The sequence below is a fragment of the Lagopus muta genome, chromosome 11, assembly GCF_023343835.1.
Source record: "Lagopus muta isolate bLagMut1 chromosome 11, bLagMut1 primary, whole genome shotgun sequence".
Classification (NCBI taxonomy): domain Eukaryota; kingdom Metazoa; phylum Chordata; class Aves; order Galliformes; family Phasianidae; genus Lagopus; species Lagopus muta.
Window position 1 is genome coordinate 5,232,126 of NC_064443.1, and position 21,897 is coordinate 5,254,022.

Consider the following 21,897-nt stretch of genomic DNA (forward strand, 5'->3'; position numbering starts at 1 on the left):
AGAACTCACTTCTATGAATTTCAAGTCATCTCATAACCAGTCAGTATTTATATATAAATATTTTCCTATTTTCTGTTCAAGTCTGTGCAGCAAGATCACTCAGCTCAAGAGGTATTTCAAAGAGTTTCTATTCTTCCCTATTCTTGACATTTATTTTCTACTTCCAGCCTCCTACTGATATGGTACAAAATGTGACACCTGACAATTCCCAATGCTCTCATTCACCTCTGCATGCTGCTTGAACACTTTTTCCATTCACTTTTTTTTCCTTATATCCTTTTGCAATTGACTCAAAAGACTACACTATCAAGTCTGCAGCTCCCTGATCATTGACTACTTAAGCTTTAATTACTGTGCAAAAAAAAAAAAAAAAAAAGAGCAAATACCAAGTCTTTTAAAGGTCAGCCAGCCACTTCTAGAACCTACATCACTATCCCACCTGCTGCCAAGAGCGTTCATGCTTTCAAATCTTGTGAAAAAGACTTCATAGTCGATTTCAAAAGCTCTGAAAACTGCAAAGATCCTCTGACCACTTCCAAATGTTTAAAAGCTCTTGTAAAAAAAAGGCCTATTAACTTTAAAAAAAAAAAAAAGTATATATATACTTATATACATATATATATATATGAAAAAAATTATATATATATATAAATTTAAAAAGAAAGCTTTCACAGCCAAACTTGACTTATCCATACTTAGCAATAACCTCTGGTGATGGCATCAAAAAACTTAATTACACGCAATGTTACAACATATTATTACACAGTGAGCCAGTGATCTATTAAATCGAACAACACAAATCACAGCACTACTAGCCACAAAGGAGGGTTGAACTCATTCAGGCTGTAGTAAACTACAGTGAAGAGTGGTCTATGGCAGCACACTGAAACAATTCCTACTTTTTCAGAAGTTACAATATTTTCATAGAGAAATCCTGAAGTACTCTGCAGACAGCTTCAAAAGCTTCCACAAACAATACTGTGAGCTGTCAGCAACATTTTAATGGAAAATAGGAACAAATACTGGCACTTAGCATCTTTCACCTAAGTGTTCTAAGGAACTTTATAAGCACTAGTACCAGGACAGCTTTAAGAAAGAAAATTATGCCCACTTATGAATGGGAAATCGGCACACTAGGCATCATCTGAGCAGTGAAGGAGATGTAGGATTTCTAATGACAACCACTTAGCTGTTCTTATCTTCAGAGTATGAAAGTTCTAATGAGATCTGTGTAACTGCAGTAATAGGAATACACAGTTTAAGTGGTATATTTTCTGTTACCCTCTATCATAATATTCATGCTTCCTGTAGACGCACAGGAGTAACCAAAGAAGAAAGCATTTCCAAAAGAAGAAACTTAAGCATGTTATTTTATAGGAGCCTTCAACAACTCCGTAAGTGGGAAAATTAGCAGTCATAAATGGAAATGAACATTCTACAACAATGCTGTACTTCAAATATATATTTAGTGCAAAAATAAAGTTTTGATGAGATTTATTTATTGATTACTGAATAATTTTCAACCTCTGCCAGTGTTAAATATGAAATTAATCTTCCACTGCTTGTTATTTTTAATGCCTGTGACAATTGCAACTATACATGATTAGGGCAGAAGAGAATTTTGAATTTATTATACCTGCAAACACAAAAAATGGATGAGAATTAAACAACCATATGTAATTTTACTACCGTATTTATTTCCCTCTGAAGCTGTTTAACTACAAAGATGCCAATTTGTAAGTACTCTAACACAAACAGCTAACATGAGCAGACAAATCAGTTATTAGAACTAGGCAGTCTGTTACAACAACTGCCTACTCTGATTTTTAGAGATATTATGTATGTGTACGTATACAAAGTGTGTTACCTCTTTTAGCATCTCTATGAAAACACTGGGCTTATTTTTTTCCACTGAATAGCCAGTATCAGACTACATTCTTACTTATCTGATTCAAGTAAAACATTCCTTGTACCGTGGCCATGAAGAGGAAGAAACACTGCACTTACTTGTTAAAAAGGTTTAGCCCAATTCTATAATGCCGTTTCCTGATAATATCGTTACTGAAGGCAGGGGAATCCCAGCTGTTACGAGTTTCTTTGTGGTATGTTTGTTTGCTTAAGGTTTGCTCCCTTAGGCTGTCTCTAGAAGAAGACTCTGAGCTGCAATTTATTGTATCGTTAGAGTTGGAAGTGCTGTTGATGCTGTCATTGTCTCCATCCGAATAATCAGACTCTGATTTGCTTTGTCTGTTTGCTGTGCCATTAATAGCTAAATGACTGTCTATAGGCCTAGGCCTATGTCTTGCCTCCTGCTCCTCTCGGGATATAATCTTGGCAGGAATATTGTGAGGGATATGTTTTGGGCTTCCCTGTTGACTAGTGATTCCTCGATCATACGCATTTTGTCTCTTTAATGAACCTCTCTCTGAGCGATCGCTCAAGTCCACTGAGCTGTCACTGGGTGGCTCTATAGTTAGCAGTGGTAGGTGATCCATCCTTATCCTCTGTTCCTGACATTCCAGTGAAGGGGTGCTCCTGCAGCTCGTATCAGTGTCTATCTTATCATCTTTGTGGGTCATGGACCAGTACTCTTGAGAAGAGTTCACTGACCGGAGCCTCAGATCAGATTCTGTGCTGGACGGTCTGTCCACTGACTGGGAAAGCGGAAGGGGTGGAGATAACTCCTCCTCATCGATATACAACGTAACATCACTATACGAAGCTGTCATCTCATCAAGCTTCCTGTGATCCACGTTGTGCATCGTTGGTTTGGTTTGAGCACAGCTATCCCTTTCCATTTCACGGCTTCTGACTTGGTCAGGAGTTTGGACTTCATCAGAATGTAGGCTACGGCAGTTCAGTGCATCATCAATGGACTCGGCGAGGGATTTCACCTGCCTGGAAAAAGCATCCTCCAGCTCTGTTATAGCATCAGCAAAGTCAGTAGACGTTGCTGGAGACTTCATTGTAGCTGACTCTCCAAGGTCACTGCATTCAGATTGCACTAGGGATCCCAGCTTTGACCCATCATTTGTAACAGAAACTTGTTTTCCTTCAAAATAAGAGCTGTGGACTTTCTCAGGTCCTTCAAAGGAAAACTGCATTCTCATATTGGATAGTACAATGCGTCTTGACATACGATTTTCAGACATAGAACTTCTAAGGCGCTCAAAATTTTTGTTCATCTGATACTGGCGAAAAGCTGTCTGGATGGTCCGAGCAGCATGCCGAGTTATGAGACGGCCTCCATACTTCCGTTCTAACATTTCCACCTGTGAAGGAGGGAACAGTTACTTCACAGCTCGATGAGGGTTACAACAACAAAGAAGATTAAGAATTCAGCAACTTTTTCATAGAATGTACTGTTTTGGAAAGTAAAAGCTCAAAGCTGTAGACAAATTACCGCACAGACAGTGAATAGTCATTTGCAGAGACCAGCATAAAAATACACACAAAAATACAAGTGTGGCAACTGAACTCTGCCATAGAAAGCTGCTAGAAACTTGTGTGTGTTTTAAAGTTTGTTTCCACACATTTCCATTGGTGTGCCCATATCAAAGACAGCCTAGAAATGCCACATAAAGCAATGGCTCTTTCTAGGGAGAGCTGTTATGAAATACAAGTATGTTACAAGATAGCATATTTTAGTAATAAATTCTAAAAATGGCTGTTGCTATTCCAAGCATGCAACACTTTCTACATGAATAAAAAGCACATAGCACTCTTTCATTGAAGCCTGACACCAATGCAAAACCAAGCCTCCTAGGCTGCAACCTTCCAGAGAGTTTGCTCTGAGAAAGTATCCCATATATAGTCTTCCTCAAACCAAGAACATGCTTTTTAGACTTTCTAAAGACAATTTTGTAGCTATTTTTATTCTTGTAATTACACTCAGCATTGCCAATGCTTCCAATTAACAGAATGAATATGCAAAATAAATACACTGTAAATCCTATCAATTTAACCAGAAAATGACATCAGTAGTTTTGGAATACTCTTTAGGTATTTTCAATCTTTCCTTCCAAAACATCAAAAATATTCTGTATTTAAAGATAACTGAATAAGATTAATATTCCATCTTTCCTATTATTTCTGTTCTTCCTGTTAGCCTTTACTGGATCCATACTACTCACAAATAGAAAATGTTATTGACAGATCAGTATGATTATACTACCCACAGAAAAAACAGTTTTCTGACAGTGCTTTCATGCAAGTTCATGCAATTTTCTACTATAATTTTATAATAATTTTCTACAATACTATTTCAATGATTTAAAAGTCATTTCTCCTCTCTCACAAATCCAGGTACCCTTTTACCATCAGACATAACACTTTAATTACTCATGTACATGTTTATGCACTCAACACCTCTCCCTACCACATACTTTGGAGATCTTTCCAAGTAAATGTGAAGTTCAGATGTCAATGTGCAGAGAGGAGTCATCCCCATACTGAGAAAGGAATGAAATGCTACTAGAAATATCCTCTGGTCCATAGTGTCTGCCACTGAGGATCAGCTGAAGAAGCATTTCTTTTGGTGCTAATGGCAGGTTCAGCAGTTCCGGATTCCTTGCCACATAAAGATGATCTTTTTAGCTAGGCTCTTTTTAAATGCAAATCACTGACATCTTGGTTTGTTTTTAAATACAAACCACTGATGTTTTTGTCTTGTTTTTGTTCTAGATGCAAAAAAAACATTGTGTGTGGTTATTGGCATAACTGAGGAGGACAAATGTACTCAGGTCAGGATTACTGCTAAAGAACTGCTCTTCTGATTGCATTTAATTTTTCTTTAAACTGAATTCACAAAGCTGTGACTGATCTCTGAGATAGGATTCTGAACATCTCTCAAAATGTATCCCTATTTCCTTTTAAAAGACATTTGGCCTTTCACGTAAAGAGAAAAAGTTACATTACTTGTTGCACATCATGAGGCTGTGAAGTTACTTGTACAGAATTCTGAAACTGAAAACATGACTACAACCTTCTATCATAACCCTGCCACTGCTGTCACACATTCATTACCATTTCTATCCATAGAATATACGAGGTCATGTGTGTTTAAATAAGTTGTAAGAAATTGTTTTCCTGGACTGATTGCAAGCAAATGATGGAAATTAATTTTCTATAAAATAAATAATCTGGACTTATTCTTGCAAATAGGCTGTTGTCGTTCAGGTTTACATAGAAAATGATATCATAACTGATTATCATAAATCAGGGAGTTTTGATGGGAATTCTAATTAGGAGTATCTTAGAACTTGCCTAGATGATTTACTGAACTTATGACTGATACTTCTAATACATTTTAATGCATATTTAACACACCTGTCAAAGCATATTTAAATGCACAATGCCTTCAGGTAACACGTTGGGCATTTTCCTAAATAATTTACGTATCTTCTGAGATCTCACTGAGAGCTTTTTAAGAGCATTTAACAGCTCTTAGGTATCAAGCTTTCCTTATGTACCATTGTCACTTTTTACTGCGTAGCAGTCCCTGAACAAATACAAAATAACATCTGCAGTCCTCATTCTCTATCAAGCTGACATAAAAGGACACACAGAATTAGCCACTGTGGAATATCTGCAGTGCAGGACATCTTTTTAGTGAGCCTAGCACTCTATATCAACCTCTTATGCAAGACCTATCAAAAAACTGCAGCAGGTAGAAAAGGAAGTAATGTTTCAGACCTCACAAGAAGGTCTAATTTAATGGCAGGCCTGTCATAAGGCGGATCAAGAAAGGGAAAAACTTGATATTTTCCCAATATTTACAGAATTTGGTGAGCATAAAAGCAAACCTAAACTCATACTCATCTAGAGCACTGGCTTCATCTTTAAGTCAGAGCTCAAGCTCTGTTCTTCCAGGTCACTCTGGAGAAACATTATATGCCTCTCCAACTTGAAATTTTAGAACAAAAAGATATCTTGACAGAATACCAGCAGTAACAGGCTCCTCCTTTCTTTCAGGATCAACAAAGATATCCAGATTTCAGAATGACTGACTGTCTTAGAAAGCCATCTTGCACTATTAGATTCTTTCAAATAGTACTAATCTCAAGCATCAACTCACCATTCCTGACAGTTTCTACTTTTAACAGTATTAACGTGTCTTTCAGGTGTTTCTTCAGAGATTATAACAAAAAATCAAAAAGAATTCAGAAACATTCATTTTGAACAAAGTTGATTGCAGGAAAAAAACATTTTCAGCATCCTAACTGAAGTGATGTTCGAAAAATAATTTTTCCAGCTTACAGACATGTTGTCATTGTCATAAATGAGGCAAAAAAATCTCAAATACCTGCTTATCCTGTAGGTCTGAAGAGAGTTCATAGCTCTCAGAAAGTGATCTTGACCTTTTAATAGCTTCTTCCTCTGCTTGTTTTCGCAGTATTGACGTTGAGTGCTGAAGTTTTGGCCTCCGAGTTCTTTGTTGTCCAGGGGAGACAGAATACAGCCCGTAAGCTGAATGATCGTAATGGTCCGGACTTATAGCTGAACTGTGTGTTATAGGTCCTTGATGGTAAGCAGATGGGCTGTCCAAAGATGTGCCAGTTTCACTACTTGGAGCTTCACCCTCAACACTAGAGAGACAATAAGAAGACAGGAAAATCCTCTGGTGAGTATTTGTACCAAAATCCTCACTAACAAATAGCACGGTTTTGCCTAGCATAATTCTGCAGCCATCCAGCACATTTAGTTCAAATTCAGATGCAGATATTATAAGGCAAAATAGACATTATGTTAAATATGGCAGTTTTCACTGAAATCTAAACAAGCTCTATTTCTATTGTGGAGGTCACCTTTAGAAGGTGAGTCATGCAGGAGAATGGAGATTTCAAGCATTATTTAACTTTATAGAGTAATTATCAGTAGCATCCAAAGTAACTTAGCAATTGTAATGTAAATGAAAACTTCATTTCTTAGAAGATTTTGCTGTGATCTTTTCCAAACTATTCTACTTCGAAATGACAGATGCTTGTTTTTATCTCTTTCCTTGCTTTGACAAATAAAACCAATACTTTCTTACTGATACTTTCTGAATTAAAGGATTACTTTTACTTTACTCAAAGGAGATTTGACAGGATCTTGTGTGCTATAATGTTCCTCAAAACTAAAGTTGGGAAAAATATCTCCAGAAGAAATTTCATTTATTTCTCTGCTAGTGAAAGATTGCTCCCATGATATACTTTTGGCACGCTTTCTATTAAAGTATCCCAAGGGATGGTGTTTGGAGATCATAGAAGTAAAATATTTTCAGGTAGGGAAGACAAAATAGGAGCTATAAAACGCTTTGTTTTCACATGAATGCTGTCACTGCTATGAGATAATGAAAAAACCAAACCAAAACAAAACACCTCTGCATTAAAGATTAGCACAAAAGGAAACATTTTAAAACTGAATCCTAGTCAGCTTTATGCTGATGCAGTGATGACTTTTTAATGGTAATTTTTTTTTTGTTTGTTTGATATTTATATTAGGACATTCGCACATTACAATAGCACGTGTACTTCCTCTCTTTCACAGTATCTGTTTTTCCCATTTCACATAGATATTTACTATTTGCCTCATACAATGTACAGAGAGTACTGATAGAAAATGAAATTCTATTTACTATTGCTTTTTAATCAGAGTCCCAGTAAGCGCTCCTCACACACACAGACACGAGCACTTGCAGCACTTCCCCTACCTTTCGTTTTAGGAACAGGGACATCCAAACTCTAAAGGAATACAGTTCCATGTGCTCCCCCAGTATGTTCTGGTTCATACAGTGCTTTCATTCACACATACGTGAACATCAAACATAAAGCCCTTCTGTTGTCTCTTGGAAATGAAATGCTGTGATCCTCGCTACACACACATACCACAGCAGTGCCTGCCACAGTTCAAAGTACGGAGCGACTTCTGAAAGAACATTCTCCACCGGACTGCAGTGCCAGAAGAGATCAAGGTTAACACTGTCAAAACTCCCCTAGCTTGAACACTGCGTACTTTCTAAAGTGCAGGGAAAAACAAGTCCCTCAGAAGTCTCAAAATGTTTCTATAAACACGTAGAACTGAAGTTTCTCTTTCTTTGCAAATCCTCTTCCTTCGCCCATCAAAATATGACTCTATCCAAAAGGTATTTGCAAATATACTTTACCCAAGCTGGAAATATTTGCAGTCTACACACATCACTTTTTCCAAAAAGGAAGCTGACAGGAAACTAAATCCCCTTCCCTCAATGACACAGATGGCTTTCAACTTAAAAATGATAAATGATCCAGAGTTTTGTTAGTGACATTGAAACTGTGTAACCGCCCACTAACAGCAACAAGTTATTCTCCCTAAGGCAGCCTTTAAGTACATTTATATACTCTAAAACTCTTCACATTCTCTCTTTAAATACTACAACACAATTCTCTGTTCTGCTAAGAGACTATCAGAGGCTCCTAATTTAAATCTTATTTGTAAGTACTTTTCATACACATACAGTAAATTTCTTTAATGACCCAGTCAAAATAAACAAGAATTCAAGAATTATCACTATTTCCCTCTTAGGTTCCATGGCATTTTTGCTTTTCTCTTCCCTTAATTCTTAACTATTTACAAACCCTTCCACACCAATAACCATCTCATGTTGGCATCTTAATAATAATATCCCCAACGGATCACTTAATCTTTTCTCGACAGAAACATTACTGCCCTGCTAGGAAGGAATTGGAAGCAGATCTACTCAGGGTTCCAACCAAAGCTTGAGGTTTCTTCTTTACTTGCAGTTTTTCTTTCGTACCTTTTCCCAACTCAAACATGAGCCCTGAATGAGATGGAACGCTTGATCTCACTTTGCTCACAGGCCTAATTCCCTGCCATCACACGTCAGGCCTCTGAAGCAGGAAAGTAATTACCTTTTGCAACATGCAGCTTCCTGCACAACAGCACAACAGCCTTTAAAGCAACAGAGCACGCACAACTATGACTGTGTATTTGAAAGCTTTCTCCCATTCATTTCTTTCTGTTAATTGAATAGGAGCTGAGGCTTCACACAAATTATTTCATATAGATGAAAATTCCACTGACAAAAGCAGTTCGATTTCTTCTTATTACTACTTTACATACGTGTGGAAATGAAAAATATTTCAATATACACAACTGTATGAAGTTTTAATGACAACAAAAATGATTGCTCTGCTAAGGAGGAATCGCACACGGAGCATTGTGCAGGAGTGCACAATTGAGAACGGTCCTGTCCACGTCCATTCTGAAAAGCCGTGTGCTCAGAATGGTACCTTTGCTTCAGCCAGCCTCTGCAGGGTTAGAAGGTTCTTTCAGCTACCCTCTCACTAAAAATGCCAACAGATAAAAACCTCAGAGGCTCTGTTCCAAGCTTGCAGCAACAGCTAGCAGAAGTCCTCTATGACAACAGGAATAGATGGGCACTTTGGCCATCACTTCCCTCAGCATTCAGCTTGCACATGCTTTCTTATATAGGTAAGAGATTAAGTACCTTGAGTGCTCTGCAAAAACAGACAACACTACCTAGTCCCAGGCAAAATGAGAAAGAAATTCCTAACTAAGGCCTCTGATATCTGCTACCTACCCACGTCAAGAAGAATTACTGCTAATTCCAGGACATAAACTCACAGATGAGGTTGGTTTATCTCCCTGCAATTTACCAGAGCATATTACTTGGGAAAAGAGCACTGCAGCAAGCATTCCAATTCAGGAGAAGGCAGAACAGTTAAGACATGAACCTTTCATTTCTAGAACTTTATCTCTAGTATCGCACTCCTGCCTCAGGAGTAAATACAGATTCATAATCTGCCAAGACACAAAACGAGAACAGTTGCTTGCCAGTATTTTACTGAGGAGCAGAGAATGGAGCAGCTTAACAGCACTACATAGAGAACGGAAATTAAACATCTAAAAATATTTAGTACTATTAACGTGGTTTTGCATGAATAGAACTTTAGAGCCATGGAAAATCTTTGCTTCTTTGAATATCTAAAATACTTTTCTGAAAGAGTGGGCAGCATTGACTGAATCAGCATTTTATCAAAAGGAGTCAAAAGCTTCTTCATGCACAACCTCAGCTTGCACTGCTATTAAGAAACACACTGTATCAAGGATCAAATGAGAAGATGAAAAGCTCAGAGAAAAATGAAAAACTAGAGAACAGGACTTTTGACACGGCAGCGGGTGTTTGAAACTACTGGCAAAAAAATCAGACGAACTGCACTTCTTCCAACTAATACGAGCCAGTGTAATGCCAAAGATAGATAGACTGGGGCATTTTCTTCTCTTTTGTGTGTTTGGCTCTAGAGTTCCTGCAGAAGCTAAGCGATGCACTCTGCAAACATTTTTAAATTACAATACATCAACCAAAGTGACATTTGTGCACAGGAGCAGGACCTGCTCTTTCCATCAGCAGGGCAGCGAGCTCAGGGTCAATCCGCAGTGCAGCTAACCCTGCGTTCGCCCACCATGTGCACTGGGCTCAACAGCAGCAGAAACAGAGTCCACTGCTCTCTCTGAATGAAAGGCACAACAAGGTGCAGGCAGCGGCTGCCAAGGAGCTGCTTTTCTAACTCATTTGCCTAGATGTCAAACCTGAATAGCATGGTGCATAGCTGTAACTTTGGACTCAGGTAAGCATACAATAGATCCAAGCTGACAAAATACAAAGCACAGGCTGCTGCTAACTAGAACAAGGTCTGTTGGATTTTTTTTCCTTTTTATACACTTGCTTCCCACCATAGAGGTGACAGGCTCATCTCTGGAATTACATAATAAGAAAAAGCTCTGTCATCCTCCTTCCCTCTGTCCATAGCTGAAAGCAGTGACGTGCTTAACCACAAGGGAGGCTAACTGTTCCTCTGTGGGCACTCTAGTCACATGAACCTGGCACATCTTTTCTTCCCTGTATCTCACTTTACATCAGAATCTCATCATTCACATCAGAAATTAGTACTTGTGATCACACGGGCTGTAATTAGTTGATGAGTACACTAAATGCATTACCATCTTTTATAATCACATATTAATTGGGATTTTTTTAATATCTACTACATTCTTGGGTGGGGTTGTTTCCACTTCTCAAAGACCTGTGGGGCTCTTATGTTCAGAACTTCCTCTTCCTTCAAACCTTATCAACTACAGTCTTAGCAAAAGCAATTATAACCTCAATTAAAAAAATTGAAAAATAAGAAAGCTTCAACATTTGAGCTTAAAATAGAAACTGGAAAGAGTTCCAAAGACCTGAGTTTCAGTGAAGAGCAAACTCCAGGCTTTTCCATAAGTACAGATTTGCTCACTGCACTTACGATAATGGCAAAACAATTGGTTTGGATGACAGAGGATAACCAGAAAAAGTAGAAATTCACTTTCTTCTGAGGCCCGCTATGCTATCTTTAAAACTGCACAATGTGAATGAACGAGCTCACTAATATCAGATGCAAGGAACCATTTAGTATTCCCATTTGCCCCAGAAATCTCACAGTCTGCAACTCCCAAACTGTCCCAGAGCACTTACAGAACTGCAACACAAAGATACTGTGAATTTATGCCTACAGAAAACTTCCAAATGCTGAAGCCAATACATTGTAGCCTTTGTTTGGAACCAAAAGCAACAAGGAAATTCAACATGCTTCCAAGTAACGTAAGTGCCAAACCAAAACTGCACGCAGTATTTTAAAATAGAACTAAAAAGCCCTATGAGTAAATATTTTAAAAGTGACTTTACCAATGAACATCCTCTGAAATCACTAGTAATTTTCATCATTCATTTACAATGGGCTTTCAACAGCGCAATATAAAGACACGAAATTGAAAACAGGCCCCCACAACTGGATGGTACATTCACAGGAACCAATTTGTGTTACACCCATTTGTAAAAAAAAGTTAGTTTGGACATAAAAATTAACAGGAGAGTATAATGCCTTTGTGCTGTTACAGCTTAGATTTTTCCCGTAGTATTTTAGTACCCTGTAGTATTTTATATTACTAAAAGAATAAATACTAATTCAAAGGTACACACAATAAATCAATTTTCGTCTGACTTGTGGAATTCATACAAGTACTATGAATACTCCTAAAATCACTGCCAACTTCTCACCCTGGGCAGCCCCACAGCATAAAGCCTGCACTCAGCCTCACTTTGCTCTTCAGGAAGCAGGTGATTTCTAAAGCATGGCTGCTGTAGAGTATGGCAGGCCAGAAATGGCAATCAGCAATCCAGCCAGCCTGCGTAACCTGATTGAGCTTAATGGAGTATTTGTACATTTATTTGTTGCGATGGTGGAGCTTTTGCATGGTAGTTTTTCATGAAATTCTTCAATCAAATTTGTCCTTTCTCTAACTTGCTTGTTCCCTGAATCCATCTCATCGTATCTACACAGAATAATTCTGCAAGATATTTTCTTTTTTTTTTTTTTTTTTTTTTTTTTTTCCTTTCTTCTGATCCAAACAATGACTGTCCTGAAATTTTACCAAGGTGGCTACAATTGAAGTATTGAAGCACCTAGGGACTCAAACATGCTATCCATGGGATGGATTTAAATGCAAAACAAAAAAACCATAGACATGAAAAGTTCATTTCATAAATACAACGCCCAGTGAATCTCCTATTCCATTCTAAAACACATGTCCTATATAAATAGGCCCAATGCTCAGGAAGAAAGAAGTGCTTACACATCTGTTTTACACCAACTATCTCTTTTTAAAACTTGGAGGTTAAAAAGTCAAACTCGGATCATAACTCCTAATTATAAATACCCACTTGAAACCGATCCAAATTCTCTACCTTGCTCAAAGAATGCAGACCAAAAGTCGCCTGTGGAACTGCGTAACAGAGAGCAGCTCAATGGCAGCTGCTAGAGCAGCTGGTCTGACCACACATTTCCATCATGAATGCTGAAAAAAACCCTTGCATTTAAATGGCAACAACGTTTAGGTCAAACGTTCAGGCATTCCACATACAAACAAATCTGTATGATAGTTAATTTCTTGCATAAAACTTCGTCTTTACAACAAAGACCTAACTTAAAACTGCAATGAGAAACAAAACACAGCACACAAACTATGACTCTCTGTAGGCAACCCCAATCTGAGTACAATGATTCATTTGACACAAGGGTGCACCCCACTGCTTCAAAGCTGGCTTGCATTTCTGTACCTGTGGTGCTTTCCACTATCAACTCGGAGGTGTACTTAATTAAGGCTCTGATGTATGCATTGCATTATCCCAAATTACTCTTTGCAAAAAGTCCTGAATGTAACCTCTTAAAATGCACAACTAGCCATATGTAGTTCACACAAGCAAGCTTTATAAGATTTTTCTTTTCTTCCCTCTTCCACAATCCAATATTCCCCAATGGGGTGAGAACATTTGAACAGAAGTATATTATTAGTACAATTTGGAACAGATGAGAATCTAGTTCTTCCCATTTCTGTTTTGTACTCCTCTAGTACACAAAAGTCAATTTTATGAAGAACTTACACAAATCCCTAAATCCAATAAACGCAATAACATTAACAAACCAATCTACCTTCAAACATACACTGTCAAAAGTTCAAAGCCATTATGATGGACAGCAGTATTCACAGGCATTGACGAAAGCTTTGATCCAGGAAAGAAATATCGACCAACTTGTTTTACTTAGAATGCACTCTCACCAATTCAGCTGTTTTTGTTAAAAACAAATGAAACCTTTGAATGTACATCAAAGTAATGTCCCAGGTAATTCATCTTACTGAAGTTATATATCATTGCAAGAAAAATCCAGACAAAATTTGCATGTTCTCAGAAGCGAACACTAACAACTAATAAGCCAACCACTTTGCTCTGTAACGTTCTGTGTAACAGACTGCCAACAGCAGCCAGTTAAAACACAGTTTGAGGACCATTGACAGCCTGACCAGATCCGCAGACAAAACACCACTATGTGCCTTGCAAACTTCCATTTGCTTTCCAGTCCAAGCCCTGGATTCAAACTTAGAGAAATCCCCACCATCTGTTCGCTTGGACACTACTGAACTTTAATTCCCACTGAATAAACTCATGAAAGGCATTTAAAAAACAATCTTTATTTTTAAGGCTCTCTGAACCACAACCTTACGTGCCGCTAACAACAGCAGAGAGCAGGGGAAGATGACAGATCACGTTCTCTTCTCTGGAGCAGAAATTAGGAATTAATGCACTCTTTCTTCTGAAGCAGAGATGCACACAAGCAAGTTCAAAAGAGAACCAAACAGAAATCTACCCTACTTTATTTAAGGGAACAACCTTTATAATAGATTTAAGAAGTAAGAATGTTTATTTGAGAAGAGCTTACTTGAGATTATCTTCAGCTTCCAAGGAGGAGAAGGAAGGTTAAATGCCTCACGTATCACCTTTGTCTATGTCAGTCAGGGCAGTGCGTTGCCTAGCAGACGAGTTTCTGCTACATAAGGGTTAAAATCAACAAAAAAGCAACCCTCCCACAGCACCCATTCAATGCCTGATGAAGCTTCTCTGCTAAAAGCAAAGCTGTGCTTTATTTTCATTATTTAGCAGCTGGAAAGTAACAAAAGAGACTGGCAGCATCAACAGAACTTAAGCACAGCTTGCTTACAGAAGTTACCTTCTATCTCAGGTAAAGAAAGTACATAATTCTCTGCCTACCTGCGATAACCATCACCCGACATACGCTCATTTAGCAGTGACCATATTCTGTACTTCAAACTGTTTTTATAAAGTGGACAAAATAACATTGAAATAAGGCTACAGAACAAAGTGAAGCTTGTGGCTAGAAGAGTTGTCAAAATGATCAGCCCAATTTTTAGAGGTGTGTTTTTAAGGTCAGCTCCTCTCTGCATGCCAACATAAAACACGCTCATATCAGAACATTCTTCAGAAGGATGTTTACCTTTTTTAAGTGAACTAGAGCTAAATTTCTCAAGTTTAACTGCACCACCCCACATTAACAGCATCTGTGAAGGTCTCTACTACCATTACAGACCGTGCCCTGTTCCTCTTCAGTGAACTCACACAATCAGAAGTGTTATAAATCTGTACAGTAACTCAGTGCAAGTATATAACCTCAACTATTAATTACCTGTTCAGATATAACATTCAGCACCTCGAATCCTCTTATTTACCAGACGTATGCTACATATGACACGTATTTAAGATTGCGAGATATTAAAACATTCTACCATTTATAACATCATGACATGACCTTTATTCAATGCTAATTTTAAATAGGAAGATTTAGTTTCTGCATCTGAGAAAAAAAAATTCATTTGCATGCACAGCTGAAGCAGCATTTGATATAATGCAAAAATCCTTGGCATCGTATCCCAGCTATCGTCGTATTTCACCTCTGCTGTGGCTTCAGCTGTTGTGTCAAGGCAGCCAGAGGTGATGCTGAGTGACACTGCTGAGAAACCATCTTGTGGGCAATGAAGTTCTGTAAGAAACTATCTACTAGTTTGCTCTGCCTGTTCAGGTCTTGGTGGATAACAATATACTTTCATCTCTTGTGGACTGTGTTTATCACACATGTGAATTAGTTTGAACAGCCTTAAGGAAATCCTGTTCTCACAGTAATAAAAAGTTTCAGGCATTTAGATTTCATACCTGGAACAAAATCATATCATTTTAGATCTAATGTATTTGATTAAGTCTATTATTTGACCAATTTTCAAGTTTTATCCCTTTCCAAGTTGAAATGATTACAAATAAAGTACAGTATACACAACTTTCAGTGGTTGTTTGACTTCTTTGAGTACCAGATAGACCTGATGAGGTTGCAAGAGCACTGCAGTTACAAAAGCCAATCCAAATCCAAAATCAGTATGGATTGCTAACAACCAGATCAGAAAAGAAAAAAGAACCTTTCACAATCTGAATCTAATACACAAAATGCCGTCACTCAATTTTAAACACTGCTTAAACCCTGCCTTGACTGCCAGTTACCTTGTGTTGGGACTGAAACAAATGAAAACAAGCAAGAAAAGACAAAAAACCTTTACTGGTTTTCTCTAAGGGAAAACAGTGTAATTTCAACACACACAAATGCATACAGGAATGAGAACCTCACACTAACTAGGAGAAAAAAACACTGATAGAACAGAAGCCTTCTTCCTGCTTTCAGTGAAGTTCAGAGTTTTGCTCCAACGCCAGTGGGAGCAGGGACCAGTCCTGAGCATTCTGCACGCATAGAAGTCTGCGTAGTCACTTACTGGAAGAGAACCACTGCAAACCAGTCTTTAATCATAGGCTCATAAGTGTGAGATTTTTATCCTGTGCAACACACCCTAGTTTAAATTAAGGCATACAAAACTTAATGTTCAGGGAAACAAAACGGTAAGAGATCTTTTGTTTGAGGCACAGAGTTTAGCAGAAAATAAACTGTTTTAGGTATTACTTAGATTCAAGGCAGTGTGTCCAAGACAGAAGGTACTTGCAGACACACTCAGACACAGAGTCGTACTACGTGTGGATCTTAACTCTGAGGACAAATGAGACATCAGAAGATTACCTACAGTCAGTCCCTAATCAGTTGAAAAGCTAACATGCTTTTTCTCATTCACAAACTTCCTTCCTTTTACATTTCCTCTCCATTATGCTGAGCTCATACATCTTACAGTTTGTTTTCTGTTAGCGAGGAATTAAATGTAGGCTTTCAGTAGGACTTCTGACCCATATCACTGATCACAGTTAACACGGGTCTTGGGAACCTATTGGTGCTATTTCAAAGCTTTCTATAAGAACGTTGTGCTACAAAGCCTACCCACTGTTATATTTTAAAATCTTCTTTATGTTCTATTTGTTATCTTGAATCAATACTGAAATACAGAGGAGCTGTACACACACAGCACTGGAGTGGAGCTGCCTGGCCACACGGCAGCGAGCAGCAGCTTTGTTCAGATGCAGCACACTCACACCCACAGCAGCTCTGCAGCTCAGACTTCTGGGAGCATCAGGAATCCACACTGCCTTCTGCTGATACGACGTGCCTTAGCTGGGCATGTAAGGCTGCTCAACCACAAAAGAATGTAAGGTCTGAAGCACAGAACCTGGATTATTCTTAGAATTTACAGTCTATTTTCCATGACTTAATCCACAGATCTTTCCTCAACGGAAAATGGTCTTTAGGATGAGGGCAGAAGCCCAGTTCCTGAAAACAAGGTCACCTTTTGGTGAATCAAAAGTCAAATGCTTACAACAAGTTATCTGCCAAAACAGATTTAGAAAATGTCAAGACTGTCAGAATAGATCTCGTGCAACATGTTGAACTATGGCAGCCCAGGAAAAAATCTACTACTATTCTTGCAGGCTGACTGAGATGTTTTTGATTCAGTTAAGTTTTAAGAATGAAAGAATCCAAAACTGCAAGTTTGTTACCATTTGAGCCAACCTCCAATAAATACTGGGCAACCCTCTCTGTCTCACAGGCACTGCCCACTGGCACTAACAGGAATCCTCACTACAAAGTCCCACCCTCCCCATCTTGAAGCATTAGAACCAGCTCCTTCTTGAAAGCAGTCTAATCAATACTTCACAGCACCGATTATCTCCTAAACAATTTTCCTAAACAAAATAAAGAATATATGAACAGCAATAACGAACTGCCTTTTGAGAATCTAACAACAGCTGAGAACATTATCTAACGTTCAACACCCTGTGAAACGTCGTTAACTTCAAAGCATGTGAATCACCCCAGACACCTCTATAATGGAAACAAAGCAGCTGTTTACCCACACATTACAATAAAGCAGAACCACGCAAGAACAATAAAGATAATTTTTATTCCCAGTTGAGAGCGCAGAGAGAAAAGTTATAATTAAATAGAAACACAACCAGAAAGTTCACGCAGGCCTGCCCTGTCAGAACTGTTAGAGCTCTCAGAACAGCAGCTGGATCAGGAACGCTGCTGTCCACCTCGTTTGAATGATGACTTCCTCAACACAACCTCCCAAAAGCAGAGGGGAAACACTCACTTTGGTGTTATCTTTAAAGGCTGGGGTGCTTCCAACTCAATGGCCCGTTCCTCCCTAAAGATTTGTGCACAGAGTTCTGTGCAAGTGCTGACACAGTGTGCCGTCTCGACTCATGGAGCTGACAGGATCACAGCTATGATCATTACGGCTGTAGGCTACACTGCAAAGAACAGGCTAAACTCAAGTTATGTGCAGCCCAACATACAGATGTCTGAGCTTCAGCACTTATGGCCACTGCTCTATTTAACTCTCCACGTGATCTGAGATCAAGTCTGGTCTGAAGGTTGGGAGTGAAAAATAAATGAAAGTAAAACTGTGAGCTTTGTGTAGTACAGATGTAGGAATAGCAGCAAATACAGCCTGTGACAAATATACATTGGGTTTGTATCCACGTCAGGTCATAAGGATGGCCTGAGGGGTCACATACACGTATCAACAAACAGAAGGAAGTTTTCTTTTTCTCAGCTCTTACTGCAGCATTTCAACTCCTGACACGTCCATCCTCGTTAATCTGCAAGATCTCTAAGGGGAAACTGAATTTTTTTGGACCAAAGAACAGAGACCCTCAAAACAGGATTGACAGACTTTCGATTCTTTGCCTGTGTTCCTCCCCTGTATGCAGTCACTACATGAATGGAAACCAAGTCAGAAATGTTGCATTTTGTTTCTGTTCACACAACACAAAGCAAGAGGGAATTGAGTCCTTTGTTTTTAAGCACAAGTTCAACTCAAATGACACTGAACTACTGAAAGAATCTGATTACCAGATACACTACATCAATTTCCTGAATTAAAGGCTCCCAGAGCCATCATTTCAATATTCCTCTTCTCCCACAAAGATAAAATAGTTTGATTTTTTTCATGCCAAAACGTTGCTTTTTTTTTTAACTTTGTTTTTATTAATTGCAATTTAAAATATTATAATTTAAGATTATTCACGATAATTTTATGAAAATGTCTTTGTCTAGGGTAAAGAAGGAAAAGAAGATTTATTTAGCTAAATTTGCAGCCCTCTTTAACGTAATACTGGGGCTTTGTGCTACAGTGGATTAAAGCAGCATCTGTTCTTCTCTGGAAACCTGGAGTCAAATCACAGCAGCGCAGCACACTTGCAATCTCTGTCTGTACCCTAATTACAATTGTCCTTACCCAAAAGAAAATTCAATTCCTGCACGATGCAAGAAGGTCTGTATTTATGTAACTAAAATGCTTTTGGTTACTAAGTGTTATCAAAAGCCCACGGTTGGTATTTTCTAGAAAATAAAGATGCATAAATTAAACAAAGTCCATATTTACATAAATATTGGTGTAAAATAGCAACATACAAGATGCTAAAAAAATGAACTGAAGAGGCTTGATTCTGTTCTTGCACTGCAACAGTCTTGTTAGACAACAGAAAAACAGAAGTGAAATAGGGAATGCGAATTTGGCTTGTGCCTGTACTCTGCTTAAATATAAATGAAAGCTAAACAAAGCACTTAGCAAACACTGCACTAACACGCCTCCCCTCACACCCTGCTCATACACTCGAGTGTTCTGCTGATCAGACAATATGCAGGCTAAGGGCACATCCTCATACATTTAATGTAACAACTAGGGCAATCGGGGCTCCATCTTGAGGACAGTTTCTGAGACCTCCTGCAGTTCTGTTATTAAATAAACATAAAAAGCTACAATTGATTGACAGCTACTGTGATTAAAATATGCCCAGCTCTGAAATTAACGATAAAATTCCAATTGATTCTGAGAAAAAAAATAACCTCATGAATGTTGAAACATTAAGAAAGTTGCATCCTTACTGAATCCTTCCTAAATGGTAACAAACCCTTGTAATGAAGAGGCACAGCCCAGTTATTCTACATCCACATATCGCGATGCTCAAAGCAACTAACTTTTTTTTCTCATCATATTCTGCTGCTCCATACTTTTTTGAACACAAGCATAGCTACCGTGTAGCTTGAACCATTCCTCTGCATCTGTCAGAACTGATCTGGGCATAAACTGGGAGCTGTGTGGGTTCACAACAAAAGGCACATTAGTCTGAATCCTATGGAAGTGTGGTGGATAAACTCAAGGATAGCTCTATGACATTAATAATTCCAAAATACAGACACCCTGAGAGCAGGCTAAACACTGTGTTACTCACTGAGAGAAGCACAGCTGAAGCTGTCAAGTTAGGGCACTACAGTGCCTTGAATACCAAGTGGAACACCACACGCTATGCAAGAGGACTCGTTTCACTAGTAAAGCAGCAACTCACTTCTAGCACACATTTCCCAGTGGTCTGCTAGATGCCTGATGTCCACATTGGAGGGGTGTTAAAATCAAGAAGCACAGGTGAAATAAGCGAGGAAATATTAAATGCCACAGCCAGAACACTGCTGGCTTGGGTGCAGGATGACACCCTGCAGCCACCAATGGCGAGCCTTTGTCATCCACAGCTACTACTTCTTGCTGTTCAGGGCAAATGGAGTTTTCGAGGATAAATAATTAAGCATTCAAAATCAACTATGTAATTACAGTATCTCCCTCTCTGTTCAGAAAGTTTGATCCCTGAATTGCCATCTTTATACCCAGAAGAAAACACAATCAATATAAAGAAAAACTCCGTCTTGAAGTTGTTGTTGCACCCGAAATCCTAGCAGCTAAGCTGCAGATTCCCATAGGTATGAAACAATTCCAACCTGGAAGTTGATGGAAGACTATTCTCACGATGCTAAATACTTGGAGGAATGCTTTCTACAGCCATACAAACATGAACATACTTCTCTTCAGCAAATTTTAATTCTGCAATTTTGCAACACAGTCACAAGGTGAGAAGCAATACGTAAGGCCGTCCAATTCTTCCTTGAGAAGAAACCACGTCCCATGTCTCAAAAGAAGCACCCTGCCCAGTGCCAGCAAACACACCTCCTCCAGCAAGGAGCCAGAGCTCACTGCCTGGGCTCCTAGCAACCTACCCATACACACTGCTAAGCAGAGCAACAAACCAGTTACTGTTCTGCTTGGTATGTGTGTGTAAAACCAAACACTTTGAGCTTCCTTACCTGTACTCAAAGTATTGAATTACGAGTATTTAAAGGATAGAAATTGCAAATTGGTTTTAAGTGTGTCAGGAGAGCACCTGAAGGGGTGAAGAAACAACTAAAAGCAATTGATATAGTGAGTGCTCTAACTTTCCCTGGTTACTTCCATTTCACATATTAAAATTGGTATCTTTGACTACATCTAATTAGTTGAAATGGGGGGGGGGGGGGGGGGGGGGGAAGATGCTAGCTGACTTCCCACATGAAACCTCAACACGGACTAGGCCATCTATTTAACTAACAACTATATTAGCAAACTGAAAAAAGACAGTAAGAATACTATGTGGCACTACCCCCTAATAGCTGCAATTTCAGAACTAGAACAGGAGAACACAACAACAAAGCAAACCTGATACAAAAGTAGATGCAAAATGAGAAATGGGTCGTTTTACTCAGCAGGGCTTGACTTCCCCGAAAGCACTACAGAGATATCATGAATTCTGATAATACGTGGGTATCTGTCACAAGAACAGAAACAGTTAAACACAATCACCCAAAGTAAGTGCTCAGCAATTCCTCTTTCAACACATCAGGCAGAATAATCAAGTTTAACTGAAAGGAAGTGCCTATATAGCAATGTGCAAACATAGGAAAAAAAAACACTGAAACAATGACTGAACGGCAAAATATCACTATGTGAATATGGGCAATGTGTAACTGAGGGAACGTTTAGGAATTGTGTTATGAGCAAGCCATGCAAATAGAATGTGCTTTATGCAAATATTGCCAACTGCACAGAGGAAGCTTACCAGCTCAACTTTATTGTGTTCCTTAGGGATAAAAACAGACTCAAATGCATGACTTTAAACTGTATTATCAAACATCTTTCTTCCCCCTTTCTTTT

The 21,897-nt window shown here is 38.6% G+C and overlaps 1 protein-coding gene across 10 annotated transcripts in view; it reads right to left on the bottom strand.

The window, feature by feature from the left end:
• The window catches only part of IQSEC1 (IQ motif and Sec7 domain ArfGEF 1), a 315,077-nt gene that overhangs the window by 39,386 nt on the left and 253,794 nt on the right, over positions 1-21,897 (bottom strand). For all 10 annotated transcript variants that reach the window (XM_048957702.1, XM_048957701.1, XM_048957700.1 and 7 more), the window contains 2 exons: positions 6,305-6,587; positions 2,008-3,272 (listed from right to left, as the gene is read on the bottom strand). In XM_048957702.1, the coding sequence (XP_048813659.1) occupies positions 2,008-3,272; positions 6,305-6,587 (1,548 nt within the window). The remainder of the gene's footprint in view (positions 1-2,007; positions 3,273-6,304; positions 6,588-21,897) is intronic.